This window comes from Acromyrmex echinatior, chromosome 3, assembly GCF_024713525.1.
Source record: "Acromyrmex echinatior isolate Ae372 chromosome 3, ASM2471352v2, whole genome shotgun sequence".
Taxonomy (NCBI): Eukaryota; Metazoa; Arthropoda; class Insecta; order Hymenoptera; family Formicidae; genus Acromyrmex; species Acromyrmex echinatior.
This window is the reverse complement of record NC_141854.1, coordinates 20,078,653-20,096,689: the sequence shown is the minus strand read 5'-3', so window position 1 is coordinate 20,096,689 and position 18,037 is coordinate 20,078,653. Positions and strand designations below refer to the sequence as shown.

At 34.0% G+C, this 18,037-nt stretch overlaps 2 protein-coding genes across 9 annotated transcripts in view; one reads left to right on the top strand and one right to left on the bottom strand.

Moving 5' to 3' along the window:
* Window positions 1–10,460, bottom strand: part of C3G (C3G guanyl-nucleotide exchange factor) — an 80,119-nt gene extending 69,659 nt beyond the window's left edge. For 4 of the 8 annotated variants that reach the window (XM_011056382.2, XM_087404398.1, XM_087404399.1 and 1 more), the window contains exon 1: window positions 1,791–2,107. Coding sequence is in view for 1 of the 8 variants with exons in the window: in XM_087404401.1 (XP_087260527.1) it covers window positions 10,322–10,355 (34 nt within the window). In the remaining 7 variants the exon portion in view is untranslated. Of the gene's footprint in view, window positions 1–1,790; window positions 2,110–10,321 lie in introns of those variants that run through there. The other 4 variants (XM_011056384.2, XM_087404397.1, XM_087404401.1 and 1 more) reach the window with 3 other exon arrangements.
* On the top strand, window positions 10,278–15,142 carry LOC105146241 (leucine-rich repeat-containing protein 57). The gene is made up of 2 exons (XM_087404412.1): window positions 10,278–10,366; window positions 11,427–15,142. Exon 2 carries the CDS (start codon window positions 11,480–11,482, stop codon window positions 12,194–12,196), a length of 717 nt encoding a protein of 238 aa, XP_087260538.1. The 5' UTR covers window positions 10,278–10,366; window positions 11,427–11,479; the 3' UTR covers window positions 12,197–15,142.
* Window positions 15,143–18,037: the final 2,895 nt, after the last annotated feature.

The following is an 18,037-nucleotide window of genomic DNA, read 5'->3' as shown; positions in this document are numbered from 1 at the left end:
CATTCCGTTTTCATTGTCGCGAATAAAAATGCGGGAATGTATGTTCGTGCATTCACGACCGAAAATTTAACTGATCTATGCGGAAATTGCTCTACCTCGAAATTATATCTCACGGTGCACGATAATTTTATCACATGCTCTTTATATCTTATCTGTCCGTCTTCTATCTCGGAGGTGCAGAGATGCATTTGCACGATTTGGTGGACAGGGCGGTAACAGACACGTTTCGCGCATTAATTAACGCCACACGCGCGAGTAAACTTGCACGAGCACAATAAACGGCCTCCTCTCTTGGCTCCTCTGTTCATATACGCGCGACTTGCACGCGTTTAATAAACGCAACGATCCCTTTCATCTGATCGCGTCTTGATCGTTTAACACGTTACGTCTACAAACCATCTACTGCACATCTACTCCGTATCGCGACGTATCGGGATCTTTTGAGATTATCCCGCAATTACTATTCCGTAATGAATAATTGCGGCTTTGTGCACCGAGGAAAGTCTGCGCGATTTGAACAAATTGACACAAACGTCTCGCCAACATACGTCATTGAATCAAATATTTGCGGAGTTAACAGAATGTTTTAGCCTTATTTATAAATAATTACGTTAACATTAATTATATGCGGCCAATTACGATTAATAATTGATTCTATCAGCTCGATCAATGTCTTATACGAACTTTTCCTCGACATATGATATTATTGATCGCCTCAGCAAAGTATTCAATCAATTTTTATTAATTAATAAAAATATAATATTTGGAAAGTATAGAGCCAACTTCACGGACATTTTTTCGTCTGATAAATGAGATGATAGAACATCACTGCTCTCAAAACTTCAAGGAATGAAACAGTTACGGATCGTCCTGCGCAAAGTAAGAGACAGATTAGTTACGTTGTTCCAATTCCACTCGGGTCACGCACATTAATTATACGATAAGCAACAACGAGGGGCTGATTAAGTTGCACGAGTATTACGTATCCATAATCGGCGTTTCGTAATTCGACTACTATCATTTAATCGAGTAATTAATCTATCTCTTGCCGACAGATCGCGTTCCCGTTGCTCCGACGTGTCACGCATTCTCCAAAGAACACACAGAAAAGATGTCCGGGTCATCGCCTGTGTCACGAGAGTCGCTTTTAAATGCCTGACAACGCCGTTGTGGTAAACACCCACTTAATCTGCACGCAATTATCATACGCAACACTGAGTGGCGAATTGACATTTCGATGCCCTTTACACATCACTGTTAACAGACGCGATCCTCTGCGCGATTTTTATTCGCTCCCGATGATCACAACGCCTAGAAACGTGCTGTCGCATTTCCGAGCACCGTCACGCCATTCATATTTTTAACATTACCAATAAACGGAGTAATAGCAACAATCGATTATTCTTCCTAGTCTTTATCTTATATTTATCTCATTCACAGTGTCTTAGTTCCCCCTCGACGACTTATCACCCTATGATACGCTGCATTAACGTTCAGGAAGTTAAACTGACGTCGATAAAAATAAATTTAAAAAAAGTTAAACTCAGCAGCGCACGTTGCATATTTTCTTGCTGGATTGCTTACGTTCTAATAAATTACTAAAATTGCACCACACACAGAATATATAATTTTTAATAATTTACTAAAATACAAGTAATCAAGCAAGAAAATATATATTCTATATATATGCCGCTGGCTTAATAATAAAAACGAGTACTGTATTCGGTAATCGCTAAATATCACGATAATTAAATGAAGCACATTAAGGGAAAATAGGGAGAAAAATTCACCAAACGCGGCGAGACTTCAATGAAGAATTAGAAACCGTATCATCCCAACGGAATTCCAAGTGTCCGTTTACGTCTACGAGAAAATAAATTTGGACTAGAGGGATTCAATTGCAAGTCTACATCGCGGGTTAGAACCAACTTCGTCGCAGATCCGAGGTAAACTGTCGTTCTCGCGGACAGGCCGTTGGCGCAAGATTGGCCGGTAATATCTGTGACTTTGGCCGGGAAAGAAGCCTTGTCTATTTTAACGGGTCAGAGAGAGGGAAAGAGAGGAAGAGAGAGAGAGAGAGAGAGAGAGAGAGAGAGAGAGAGAGAGAGAGAGAGAGAGAGAGAGGAACGGACGAGTAAAAGATGTATGAGAGAGGGAGTAACGGATGGTGAGAGGGTTAACGGGGAGAGGGACAAAAGGCCGTACCGAGAGGCCGGCTCTTACGCTTCGCTCTTTATTTCGAGATACGAGACTGAGTCGACGAGCGGGACAGGGAAGACACAATTTATTTGCGGATCTTCGCAAGCTACGTCTCTCGAACCGATGCTTTTCACTATATCGGGAATTAATTTGTGAACGCTCAACGGAAGATTGACGAAAATCCTTGACGAACGAGAACGTTTCATTCGGGACGTGCCATTTCATTAAGTTCTTCGAACATAAATCGTTTATCTTTTCTTTCTGAAAATTGTGTGATTTAAAGGACATATTGAAATAGTAACGGCTAGTATCGTATATTCGAGATCGAATCAATGAATTTTTCACTATTAGGAATTAATTCATAAACATTCAATAAAAGAATAATGAAAATTCTTGAGGAACGAGGAGTCTAGTTCTTTTCGCATTCCTTTCGGTTCTTCAAATATCATAATAATTTTCATCTTTTCTTTAAAAAAAATTATGATTTGAATATAAAATATTAAAATAATAATTGCGAGTATTGTACTTGAAATTTTCAAACGAACCAAGCAATAGAAACTTGTCTGAAAGCCATATTCCTATATCACGTTTTTTTTTTTAAACAAAGGCTTGATGGTGTGTTTATTGCATAATCTCTCTTTGAAAAGAGCTCGCGCGAGACGTTACCGCCATCATTATTTGCATTGTATTAGTATGTGAGAAGTATCGCTCATGCTGACGTTAAGACTGGTATTGTGATCATCATTGCACGTTGAATTGAACTCGCATAAGAAAACGACAGTGAATAGCTCATGCTTCGTAGCCTCGATAGATCTCAAGATATCCAAGTGCATAAAAGTAACCCATATTACACATATATGCACATTCGATATTTCATTGCAATATTATTCTTAATTAATCAATTCATTTCCTCTATTTAAATTGACAATAAAATAAACACACAGAGTCAATGTTGAAACTTAAAACGTAACCAAAATATGACAACGAGATGCGATTCTGATTTTATTACAAACTAAATAAATATTTTAGACACCCACATAAAACAACTTGGTTCATATAATTTGTTTTTTCAAATAAAAATTTTATACATTATAAATAATGTTTATAACGCATAGGATACATTTTAAATTTAAAACGTAAATAAAACGAAATATATTGTATGATCTACAAAGACAAATGTATGCTTATATTTTTATATTTTCATATTTTTACGAAAAAAGTACCTGTTATTTATCGGTATCAGATATTTCAAGTTTCTATCTTCCCTTTAACGTAATCGTTTCGAAATCACGACGAGATACATCCAACAAAATCAAAGAATAAAAATTGAGGCGTTACAGCGAGCAGAATGAACGGTAACACGTGCATGAACCAGTTTTAACACGCGCGTGCATTTTTTTTTTTTCGTATCCTCTTTTTTTTTTGTTTTACGCGTTCGCAACGTAACGCGAAAAAACGGTTGCATATTAATGAATAGTTGAGTTAACGTTACCGCGTAATATGCATCGTCGGAGTTGGCGTTGCAAATGCGTGTTTCTGGCACGGGCTCTGCATCATCGGATTGGTTGACACGAGGCCTGTAGTACTCGGCCGTGGATTTGCATAGATATTGGCAGATCGGATCGCCGGAGGAACGGAAGGTTGACTGCGCATGATTGCGGTTCCTAAACGGCTCGCGCGGACAGATCGAATCCAATAAAGGAGCTAAATCACGTGTGTACCGCAGAAATATTGCGAAGCATAGTCGTTTGCAGAATGAAATCGAAATATTGCGATTGCCTCGCAAGAATGAGCGTAATGACAATCTTTTTAAGAGTTCATTTTTCCTGAAATAGAAATACGTTTCATAAGGCCTTTTCTCTCTAGGAGGAAAGAAGAGGAAGGAAGATGAACTGGTGCAAAAGTTCGGCCAAAAAGAACAGGCCTATTGACAGGGAAAAGTTCATTATTAAAAATGAAAAAATTAAAAAGCGTACATCTTGTGTCTCAGTAGAAAAAAAATCTTTCTATTTTAACATATTTATTTAATTCGTGCTTATCATGTTTCTCGCGATGTTTGTCGTAATATACAATTATATTAATATAAAATAATCTCTTCAAATCTTCCAAAGAACGGTTAAATTAAGAAAAAAAAGTGCAAGGGTAACGTATAGAGTTTTTATAGATCGAGAAGCAGTTAGTAAATTAATATCACGTTATTTAATTAATATCTATTTTATGGAGATCTCGATTTTATGAATACTCATTATAACTTTTAAATCGTTTCCTGCAAACCGGAGATCTTAACGGGATTTATATAATGTTCGTGTCGTTAAACTCAAGTGCTAAAAGAAATTTCCTTTTCGAAATAGATCAAAAATATTTTATGGAGAGTCATAAAATATATTGCAGCAGTGGATCGTATTTTGCATGCAAATTAGTGATAAGTTTTAAATGCAATATATCGGTGATTATGAGGAAGCGGAAGATCGAATGGACATTTCCGTTTTTCAAGCATTCTTTGTACTCTTTTGATATCGCGTCAAATTAATGAAAATTTATAGAGCGTAATAATTGCGGTAATAGAGTTCACATCGAGGAAAGCATGTTCCACCACATACCACGCTAATTGCAACTGTAATACCGTTTGAATGTTTAAAAACGTTTCTTTATACGTGGACTAGATTTCCATTCCTTTATTTCTAAATATTTCTCTTTAGTATATTAAAAAAAAAATTTACTGAATCTTAATAATATTTGTTTCAATAATACTATAAATAAACATATTTAAAAAAATTAAGTTAAATCAAATTAATAATTTCTGTATCAAAATAAATATATATTTATATTTAGTCATTATTTATTTAAAACTATTCAAATAAATATTTATTATATTTTTTTTCAGTATAATTAACGATAAATAAAATATCTGAAAAATTCCGGATTAAAATATTGTAAAAACATACAACAACCATTAATCTGTATATAATTGGTATAAACTTATGCAAAAAATAATTCTACAGTTATTTACTGCATGCTACGTAATTTTTGTCATTAATATTAATTTTTGGTTAAAAAGCTTATTAATTATTTTAACAATCATTGTCATTAATATTAATTTTTGGTTAAAAAGCTTATTAATTATTTTAACAATCATCTCGAATGAAGTCTTTTTGGTTTGCTAAGTTATTTACTATAAATGCTCATAAATTATTCGAAGACGGTATTCATTACCGTATTCCCAACTCTTTCTATACATGCAATTAACTATTCATTATGCGTACTTCAGAATCATTATGCTTGTCTTACGAACAATTATAAAGAATATAACGAGTCGCACGTTACCGTTTTCATCATAAATACTAAATAGAAAGGTTCGACGTTCTCGCATTTATATAAACGATTTCGTTATCCGACGGACAATTTATCTTTTATCTAGAAACGAGACGAGGGAATTTCAGAAATTTTTATCTTGCAAGTATGAAAAGGCTTTTAGCGACGAATATTAGCGAAAGCAGAGTCGCAGTAATGAAGAAAGGAGTCTATGGATTAGGCAGCAACGCGACTAAAGCAGCCGCGTACAAAGGCTATAATGGGCACAATAGCAACGAAACAGAGACGAAGGATCCGACGAGATGAAGTGGATCCGACGAGATACCGATCTTGTGCTTCCACCTTCTGCACTCCGCCTCTCCCGTGTAAGATTACTCGAATCTCGGGACGAGGTATTGCCGACGGCATTCAATGGCATCGCACAGCGTCGTCATACGTTTCCCGCACAACGTAGTGCACTTGCCACTATAGAATTATTTCAATGCGACTATATCCAACCCTCTCCTAGTTAGAAATTTAATGAGTCCGCCATTCAGAGGACACTACATCGCGGTTATGCGACGGATTTACCAGTGATCTCACTTGTGGCACCGGCCAATAAAATCACAATGTAATATAGTATTCCTCTCTATTTCAGAGAGAGAGAGAGAGAGATTATATGGTATTTATTGTTCAAAATGAGATTTCAAGCGAAATATATTCGACAATCGGCTACGGCCGCAAGCGATGAAAATATTGGAGATTTTTTTCCATCGAGCTATTTTCTGGATATAATAAAATTTACCCCGTGTCTCGATTAAAAATTTCGAAAATCTCAAAATATATAAAACACGGAATAATGCTTCCGTGTTTTGCTTGGAGCGATTGAACGCGAGCTAGTTCATTCAAGAGAGAAAACGCAGAAGACATGATGAACAAAAAAAAAGTAACGTCCGCACCGATAAATACGATTGATGCAGCGAATAGAACAACTCGATTAAACGCAATTACGTGAAGCAGATAGGATTTATTGTTTTAGTTTTATTCGACAAATTGATCGAACTATCCTTAAGTGCTTCTATCTGTCATATATCCCTTCGAGGTCGAACGTATCAGTTCTGATAAGCTACACCTGTTACATTGTGTATTATCAATCTAATAGTCTAATAGATCCGACGTTATATCTATTTCTAATAAAAAGTTCGCGATTTTATATGCGACACAGCACGAACTTGCACGTGTGTTATGGAAAAATGAATACTTTTCCAATATTTTTCTTTCAGCATTACGTACGGACGTTATACAAAGATATAATGAGAAATTTTTTAAGACACAAGAGTGAAATATCTCACATGTTTGAAATATTGACAATTTGACAATGCAATTTTTACAATAGCATATATATTGTGTACGTCAAATACGATATTCAACGAAGAACTTAAATTTATATATTCATATATCGATGTTGCACACTAAAATATTAAAATATTAACTACTGTAAAAATTTAAAATAATTATTTTCTTCCTTGGAAAATTGTTCTACTAAAGAAATCGAATGTTATATTAAATAATATTAAATTACTAACTAATTATAAGACACAATTAACTGCCATTTTTATTTATAATCTATTAGCTATCACTTTATTTATGAATCTCAACTGTTCTACCGAAGGAATTAAAAATTACGTTAAATTGAAGGGCTTATTGTAACAACTAATTCACATCGTATGAAAACGTTTGGGACAAATAGAAGTCTCTGTCATTCATTTATTTCTACCAATATCACATTTTCGGCTACGGATTAGCTCATTGCTACAATCAATCCTTCAATTATTAATTATAATACATTCATCTAAAACATAATTAATTTATTATTATATTTTTATTTATACAATTAATTATTATCACGATCTTCATTGATTTTATATCATTAATTAATCATTAATTATTTTCCTATGTCACTAAAAAATACAAAATAAAAATGTGACAATTGATGAATTAGCCCTTTATTTTTTCAAAACACACAACGACAATCAATATCAAATTTAGAGAACTTTGATATTGGTCAAATTCAATCTTAAACTTAAATCTCTAATCTAATATAAGACTTTATGGATCGCAAAAAATGACGATGATTTAAAAAAAACAAGTTTGCACGAAGTCAAAAGAACGTCGTGTCTTCAGCGAAAGAGGGAACAACAACAAAACGAGAAATGCATGAGGGGGCGTGTTCGTGGTATCCAAGAAAGAGAGCAGCCAACGAGGGCAGAGGGAGAAAGGACTCGTAATCGCCACGAAAAATACAGTCGTTCTCGATCAGGTCAAACCAGGGAAAGGGGCAAGGTGGGATAGGTCTTTGTTCGGAAAGGGAGAATTGTGGGATGAAAAGCTCGTGACACGGCCAGCTGTGCGAATCACGACCCGGGGTCTGCCTGGACGGGTGTAAAGTTTGTTGACACACTCCACTGGCTATTACCGTCAATACGATTCTGTACTAAAAAATTCTCCACGAGAAAAAGAGGAGACAGCCTTGAAACCGAAAATCACAGATATTTAAATTGATATTTAAATATCCCCTTCCAATCTGTTATTTTATTTCAATTCTTTCTGGAGTCTCCACAGAAATTGCTGATCTCTAGAATCGAATGAGATCAACATCAAATTATTATCTATCATTATTGTCTATCAAATTATGATAAGATCTTATGATAATTATGATAAGATCTATTATATAACGTAAGTTATAAGTAATAAAAATAAAGTAATAAAAATAATAAAGTTTAGTTTATTATGATTTTCTTAAACATAAAAAGGAAATTATACGAGTTTCATTTTTACATTTAGATATTTGTTAAAGTTGATTCTTTTTACGATATTTCAATATTTTTCGCACGCTTGCAAATAAAAATGGGCGTGCTTGTCATCTTGTAAAAATAGCTGGATCACAAACCTTGAAAAAACATCAGAGCATTCTTGCAAAAAGTGAGAGCTACTTACTTGCGTAAATATCGTTTAAAATATCACGTTCAAAATCAAATCTTGATGAATTCAATTGCGCTTTTCAAAGAAAATTGCTCGTTTACAACCCTCGATTGCAATTTATTTGATTAGATAATTGGATAATTTCTAATTCTGATTCTAATCTATTTCTAACTAAATATCATGTTTTTTTTTCTTCCCCTATCATAAAAAAAAAGTTGAATTGTCTGCTCCGAATAGATTAATCCAAGCGGTATAATTTTGTCTACTTTATTTCTAACTAGATATCGTCTCTTTTTCTTTCTATTGTAGAAAACAATGTTGTCTACTTGGAATGGATTGACTCAAACTATTGATATAACTTGTCTAATCTATTTCCAATTAAATATCGTCTTTTTTTCTTTCTATCATAGAAAACAATGTTCTCTGCTTGAAATGAATTGATCCAAGCTATTGATATAATTTTATCTTTTTATTTCTAATTAAATATCGTCTTTTTTCTTCTCTCTATCGTAGAAAATAATGTTGTCTACTTGGAATGAATTGACTCAAGCTATCGATGTAACTTTGTCTAATCTATTTCTAACTACATATCGTTCCCTTCACAACTAAAAAAGACATAATTTTTCAAGTAATTATCGTTATTAAATTAAGTAAACATCCTATCAAAAGTAAATTTAATTTCATAAACAATCATCAAAGTGTCATTAAAACAAGGTTTTTAAAAGATTAAAAATGTAACAAATGACATTTAATCATATTAATAATATATTTGTTTTACCGATTTGATTAGTCATTAATTTTCTGTCAAGTTGAAAAAATTTTTCTTTTTCGCACTAAAAAAAATATCTTAATTTCAAAAAAATATTTCTTTGCTCGTATTTAAAAAAATTATTTCTTTGGATTAATGAAAATTTCTTGAAAATAAGATATTGTATAATTTCTTATATTTAAAGAAATTTTTTCTTTGTAATTAAGATTTTTTTTCAGTGTGGAGGAAACTTAATTTTTCGCGTTGTCACTTTTGAAATGAAGGAATGATATCACTTTCCATTGTAGAAAATAACAAAGATGAATTGCTGCCTAGAATGGGTTGACCCAAGCATCGGTATGCTCGATTATGGCAGGAGCTATGATTAATTGGGAAGGAACACGAAATCACTAGACGCATATTAGAACCAGGACATAACAAATCAAGATTCCTGTTTTCAATGCGAGCATGCGAGCGGAAACGATCGCGAGGAGAGAGAAAATTCTTCGTGAATAAGCAAACCGATCATGTTTCCCTCTTTTTTTTTTCTTCGACAGGTCTGTCATTATCGTAAATATGTCGGATTTCCCGAATAAAACGTAAGTAACTGTAGGAATATCGACGGATATATTCTGGATCATCATATCGTTCCTCACAGAAACAGGAAAAAAATCATACATGCATGCGGCACACATATGCTTTTGACGTTTCGCATCCGGTAGCGTCGTCAGGTTAACGCCACCGATTATATCATACGCTTTCGGTAAGTCGGCCGAATTTGAGATACCGGCGGCGCCGATAAGCGAGAATCAAGATCAACGTCAAGCGATATCACTGCGATCACGCGACGCGAAACATCCGTTTCTTTCTTTCTTTCTTTTTTTTTTATTCAAAAAGAATCCGGAGCCTTGTAAGGGAAGAAGGTAGGAAACGTCGCGCGGTCTCGCATGCTTATCGCGTACGCGCCCTCTCCCACCGTCTCTCTCACTCGCTCGCTCTTTTCGTTCTCTCTCTTTCTCTCTCTCTCTCTCTCGCGCGCGCGCTCGTTCCCTCTCGCTTGCTCGCTCTCAGTCGTCGTCAAACGGGTAGTGGTTATCTTACCTGTGTGCTTCTCCGTCTTCGGCGTGGAGGCCATCGTTTACCCTGGTATGTCGCTCGCCGGTGACGTCGATCTCACTATCTCACCACTTCCGCGCACCGCCGCATCGTGTACTACGCACTGGAAGCTGCCGCGGCGTTTTCAGTCTGTTGTAAACCCGACGCGCATCGCTACATCTTCGTTTGTCGGCCATTTTTCAGGCAGGCGGGCGCGCGCGCGCGAGCGCGCGACCCGCCATCGGGCGGCGGAGACGCGAAACCGGAGGGCCGATTATGGCGGACGCGCTGTCAATCGCGTGACATTTCACTCCTGCGTGCTTACTCCGCGAACGCGGACGCCGGGTACGAACTACGAGTCGACGGCGAACGTACGTCTGCGTGTATTCGCACGTGTCTCCGCGAGCGAGGCGCTTTAACGAGACGCGACGTGTGTATCGCTCACGCCGCACTCTGTGCGGTGAAACTTAACCACGTCGCTCCGGCACGGCGATTCCGCGCTACGGAAATCTCGTCAACGGAGTGAACACAGCCACCGACCGCGCGCACCGCTACAGCGCCGCGCAAAAGTCGCCGCGCGCCGCAGGCGATAGTACAGTCCGCGTGGAAAGTTTACCCGGCGTCGACGGCTCTACAGTCCCGGCGAAAGTTTCGCCGGTTTCGCGTCGCTCCGGAGAAATTCGCGCGCTTCGCGGATTATTTTGAATTGTGCGAACACGGCGCGTTGCAATCCGTTTTCCACGCGAACGATTGTATACAAATATCTTCGAGAATCGTAATACATTTGTTCGTGTCGCTTGAAATCCCCAAAAATATTTGCAAAAAGAAATTAATATATATTCAAGGAAAAAAGAAAAAGCGAAGATTCTGAACATAAAAAGCGCAAGCAACACGAACTGCATAAAAAAAAAACGAAATAAGAACTTGATCATATGCACTTTGCGAAACAATCCAAACATAATTACTCAAATTTCAAATTTCAAATAAAAAGGTCATCCGGGCGACGAAAAGTACACTGCGATCTTGCGATAAAATTCTGCTTCGAAAGTGACGCTTAATATCTGTTACGATAGATCGATACGATCAATTAATTCCTTGACTACGTTGACAGGGAAACGGCCCGCGCGATTGATATTCACAAGGATATCGAGACATTGAGGCAATATGGGCAACTCCGCCTTGAAGAGGCACTACGAGACCGCGGAGAAGACCGCCACCCTGAAATTGTCGCAGTGCAAGCTGGACAAGTTCTCGCGGAAACTCCATGACCTGGCGCCGACGCTGCGCACCCTGGACCTGTCCGAGAACAGTTTTACGACACTGCCAAACGAGATCGGCGACTTCACGCTGCTGAAGCAGCTGAACTTCAGCCATAACCGATTGACCGCTCTGCCCGGCACGTTGGGCGCACTTGAGAAACTCGAAGGTCTAAACTGCGCCGCGAATCAGATCAGATCGATCCCATCATCGCTGGGGAATCTGAACCACTTGAAGCAGGTCAATTTGTCCGACAATCAGATCTCCGACTTTCCGCTGATGTTCTGCGGCCTCAGGCACCTGGATGTCCTGGATCTGTCCAAGAATTGGCTTACGATAGTGCCAGACGCCGCCGCCGACCTCCATGTAATCGAGCTTAATCTTAATCAGAATCAAATCGCCACCATCTCCGAGAAGCTAGCGGATTGTCCGCGATTGAAAACGTTGAGATTGGAGGAGAACTGCCTACAGCTGAGCTCGGTGCCCATCAGACTCCTCAAGAACTCTAAGGTCTCGGTGTTGGCGCTTGAAGGAAATCTCTTTGAGATGAAGCAGTTTGCAGAACTGGACGGTTACGACATGTACATGGAACGCTACACAGCGGTCAAGAAGAAAATGTTCTAAAGGATAGTTTTATATTGGAAAAGAATGTATTGTTTGTATTATATACATGAAATTGTTCGGTAGGTAGTTGAAGTTACCAAACTGTCGAATGGATAGCATCGAAGAGAAAAAGATTTAATTGTATGGCACTTTTGTGTCATCGATTTAAGAATAAACAGCCGACGTAGAGATATTTAAAGTGATTGAGAATATTTTAGATCAGATTTACAAAATGTCACAATTTGGAAATATTTTCTTTCTGATACGTATAAATCAAACTTTTTTTTGTGAGATAAAACATAATATCTGTTTCTAGACTGTTTATAATGTTTATATCTATGCGATTTATAAATAATTCAGAAATACACATCGATCTCTTTGTCGATAAACATTAATGATCAAATTAAATAATTGATTTTCGATCATTGGTATTCAAAGGGACAGTCATTGTAAATAATTATCTCTTTGTTATTTTTTTGAAATGTTATTTCTTTATTTGGTCAGTCTGAATATATATGCACGAATATATGTATATGAATATGTACGCTTTCAAATAATATTCTTGCACAGAATGCCTAAAAGAAATATTTCATTCCTTATTTATTGTACCTTATGTAAATGCTTATTTATCAGAGATAATGATTCCGGAATGATATACATTATTTTATGGCATTTAATTAAAGAATTGTGTACATGCAAAATATTTTTTATGTTAAATAAAAGATTTTTTCTTTTATAAAATTAAACTAATTTTTTTTATTAATAATCTTAAATCAATGATATGAAAATTATTTGCAGAAGTAGCAATTAAATAGCAACCTGTGTTTGTTGAATATATTTAAATGGTCAATTCTTGAAAACGTTGCAATTTTTATAATGCATAGATAGATTAAAATGTATTTTCAATTTTGCAGAATTTTTCAAACTAGGTTGGATCCATGTAGCATTTAAACTATAAAATTAAATCGAGACAAATACGGACGGAAAAAGTGTGCATTCGAATCTGACCATTTCTGCCGAAAATTAATAATAAATTCAATGAAAATCAAAACAATAATGGAAATAAAATTAGATTAAAGCGATGCTACGCCGTTAAAACAACAAACATAGCACATTATTTTTGATTTTTTTTTTATGTATTATTTCTATATGATTTGAATACACGCCCGTGTTTTCATAAATTATATCAATAACACAGTTGTTATGCATATAACAAAATATTTGAAGAAATATGTTTCTCGATATAGACTTTTCTGTGATGCATTGAATTGTATGATGAATGTTGACTATTAATAATTGTATAACTTTTATATACGGATATAAACATACCGTGTCGCTTTCACACGGTTGTGAAAATAATAAGATCGTTGAACTTTCTTATGGTCAACTGCGTATTAACCTTCAGCCGAGCTTCTGACGATATCGTAAGAATTCTCTAAATTACAGATTACGCAGGACTGATACATTTATCGAGGAAATTCTGCGATAAAATCAACATTTCCATATTTACTTATATCGAATATGTATTATTCATAATGCTTAACGCGCAATATTGCATTACACATTCCTTCGTTGAAATTTCACAATACGATACATGTTTTGCTAATAGCACCGTCATAGCCTTTTTATATATAAAAATTAATTTTGAATATATCATATTTAACTATCAACTTTCAGAATTATTTAAAATTTCTTCTCTTTTAACGCGCGAATTATTTTAAATTTTTAGTGTATTATACATTTAATTGTATTTAAAATTAAAAAAATATATATTATACATTCATGTTAATGTATATATTGTATTTATGTTGTATTATACATTTCTCTGCGTGAAACATTAAAACAAATAATGAAAGCAAGATGTTGAATTAAGAACACACGAAGAGATAATTTATTATTTATATATTTGATGTCATAATTTAATATTATTTTTGTTTATAAACTTTTACTTTTATTAGTAAAAGAATGTGTTATGCATTTTATATAGAATGTAAATTTTATTTTATAGTGAATTCGGTCACTTACACTACTCTAATCAGTGCATATTAAATGCTGCTTTGTATAAGGTATCTAAATGCAGTGGTATGATATAATCAACTTTAACAATGAAATAATACATATATGCTCTATTAAATAATATGACAATGTCATTATTGACCATTTAATGTGATAATGTTATTATAAGCCATTTAATCGTTTAAAATATTCATATGCTTTTAATATTTAATTTCGCCGCATGTAGATATAGCAGCTTTTAGTATGCACTAATCTTGTGTAATGCAAGTGACCGAATTCGCCATCAATTACAGGCTTCGTCCATAATTTATGTGTACGTCAAGAGCAATAGCCCTATGGTGTCTTTGCTGCAATAGTAGAAAATGATATCATAAAGAATTCTCATTAAGACGATATATGTAATGCGGACAAAATTTTATTAAAACTTTAATACACTTATTTACTGCGTCGTCCGATCAAAGATTCACGATGAGCCTTTTTACGTACATTTATCGAGGCTTTTATGAAATTTTGCTTTTCAAAATTCGCGCAGTAACCATTTGATTGAGAATTAATATCTTCTGCTTAAAATCCAATTTCTTTTTAAACTTTCAATTTTCCATACTTTAACTATATATTTATTTATTCAAACAAAATTTCATAAATCAAGTCTCATCATGTTTTTAATTTTATTTAAATCAATTACCACAAATACATATTTATTGTACTTAGGAACACACGTTTCGAACGTTCTTCAAATTTTTGCATATATTTATGGTCTCTCCGTACGCTTCTTTGAAGAAATTATAGGTATATATAATTGTGTATGTAATCTTGTTTCTTTGTAGCGTTACAAAGGAAATAAATTGTGTATTTATTTTTATACCATTTTTTTATTACAATTAATGTAATCGATTTGTTTAAAATCGGAAGTCTTTGTAGATGTGTCAATAATTTCATTAATGAATATTAGAGCTCCTTATTTTTTATTAGGAAAATCCCCTCCCCCTCAAAACAAAGATGAATCTTTATTTTTAAAACGTTAGCGTAATATTCTGGAAGCTTGTTGAGAAACTGAAAGAATTATACAATTTTGCCATTTCCAGTTTCGAAGCATTTTTTATTATTATTGATGAATCAGCATCTTTATGTGTCAAAAATGTAAACAAAATATAATAGCTTCTATTTTACGCAATTAAAGTGGAAGAATTGTGAAAACTGAATGCGTCAAAGAAAGTGCAAAATAAAATTTTATATATTGCGATTTCGTAGATTGCAACGTTCGTTAACACGTGAGTATCATGTATATAAAATAATTTTTGTTTTATTAAAGAGATGCTGCTCTTTTTCTAAAGAGATTCAATAGCCAATTTTAAAATACGTTTGATATTCAATCGTTAATCAATTCGCAAGTAACAATAAGATAAGATGTAATCAGAAGACAAAAGAAGTATAATATTACTCATAACTTGAAGAATTTTATTTTATGATATAAATTTTCATGAAGGAAATCTTACAATATCGAGATTTCTTTAACAGTAATGGCAGGTAACACAATCACGAACAATGTAAAATTATTTTCATCTGGGTTTGACTTACTCTTTTTCTGTTTTTCTTAGAAATAGAAAAAGATAAGGAATAAATTGAATCAAGATTAAATTAATCTTACATTAGTGGAACCGGAACTCAGACTGCTAATTTTGTTTTTTAGTTGATGTTCATGTTCGTGATCGTATTACTACCATCAAGACTGTTAAATTTGACGGTTCGCCAGAAGATTCAACTAGAATAGCGAATTGAAATCAATTGCATTGACATTAAGCATAAACGTCAGTAAAATCTATCGACGTAATCTAACGAGCATGCAGATTAGTAGAACATTGCAATGTATTGGCATCAAATGTGTCTGTATTAAAGGCCTGGTCCAACTTCGAATAAATCATGTGATAAATTTAATGGATAAAAAAGAGAATGAAAGAGAGAGAGAAAATGAAAGCAAATAAAGATTTGATTAGATTTATCAAAAGTTGAAATAATTCCACCTAAATATTTTATCAGCAACTATCAATATATTTGACAGTTTTTGATATAGTTGACAGCTCTGATTGTCAGTAGAAACTGAGTGTAATCTATTATTTCGTAATCATTTATTTTTCAATGGAACGACAGTTAAATTGTATTCAATTTTCACAATCAATCTGCCATCACATTTTATTGGCAAATTTATATTTCTATTGATATTCTGTCAGCAGAAAATTTATTTAAATTTTATATTTAATTTAAATTTCTAGTAAACACTGCTATTATCTCTTTCCGACGAATTTAGCTGTTAGATGAAAAATGTATGTAAATGAAATACATAGATGTGATTTAAAGCTTTCCTAGCCGACATAATCGACGTCTGTCGCTGCTAAATCGGCTATCGGCAAGTGAACGAAAGGCTACTGAAGAAAACTGCAGCGAGCAATTTTGCAACTCTGTGATATGGATAAGAGCAGTGCATTGTTATGAAAGATGTATGTACTGCTTGAACGTTTGAGATGTTCGCGCAACGCGTGGACGACTCAATCGCGGTGAGAATAATCATTTCTTAAATAATAATTCCGATCGCTCGTATTTGTCACACTATTCCGAATGCTTGAATGACTGAAATATCGATTGTTTATGTTATGTCTGTACGTACCAAAGGAGATCTAAATGATGACCACCGCCGGCCATTTTGAATCGAGGGCCATGTTCCAGTTAAATGTCGTTTCTAACATGAAGGTGCTTTTTCACGTTGATGCTCGACACTCATTTTTAACGACAAAATAGGTCATGTGATAAAAATTGACGCTTGATATTCATCAATTTTTATCGTGATCTGTTTTGACGCTAAAAATGAGCGTCGAGTATCAGCATAAAAAAGTACTTTAAAGCAATAATTGTTATTGCAATAAATTTACATCATTATAATAGTCATATACCGCTTAGAAAATTAATTTAATTAAAGAGGAATGATTAATATTATTCTCTTAAAAAAATATGTATTACTGTTAACAAGCATGTATTACATAAATAAATTTTTGAAGTCAAAAAAACTCTCATCTTGATTGTGTGTCGTCTCAAATAATTATAATTTCAAACATATTTTTTAAAAATATGTAAGACACAAGCCGGAGCAGACTTTTGTAGTCTTTAAATGTAAAAGGCTTTCTATACAATAAGTAATAAATCAGAAATCAAAAGCTAGAAATTAACTAATCACAGTCAAATATGAAAAGAATAATTCATGATTCATGAACTAATCACAGTCAAATATGAAAAGAATAATCGACTGATTTGTCAATTTCTAGCACTTCTGATTTATTTCTAATAACTTATATTGTAAAAAAACCTTCAATATATATCGATCGATATGGCAGTTTTAACATATCAATATTTAAAAATATAAGAGATTGAGGCCGATATTTATAGTTGATTCTTAAATTAAGACTCTGTTCGAGTACATGTATCTTATGAATCAATCAGAGAGCTATATTAAGAGATTTATATTCTTTTAAAACAGTCTTAAAATAAGAATGGACTATGAATATTCTGAGATCTGGTGCATACGTTGATGTCTTGAAGCAGCAAATAAGTTTTTACAATATATTATTATATAGTATATATATTCTAATTGTGCAATAAAACTCTAAAAATTTTGATAATTATTATAAATAAATAGAATTAGAATTTTAAAAACGATAGTATTAACACACACCACTCACAAAGGATGAGGAAATAAATTTTACCTGGTGAAATTTTTTTTTAGAATTTTTACACGAATTGAAAATATTTTTTTAGAAATATTAAAGAAGTCTATATCTTTTTTTAGAATTTTTCATA

Bases quoted from the DNA above. Each gene is read 5' to 3' on its own strand.
- LOC105146241 (XM_087404412.1), top strand. From the start codon at position 11,480: ATGGGCAACTCCGCCTTGAAGAGGCACTACGAGACCGCGGAGAAGACC.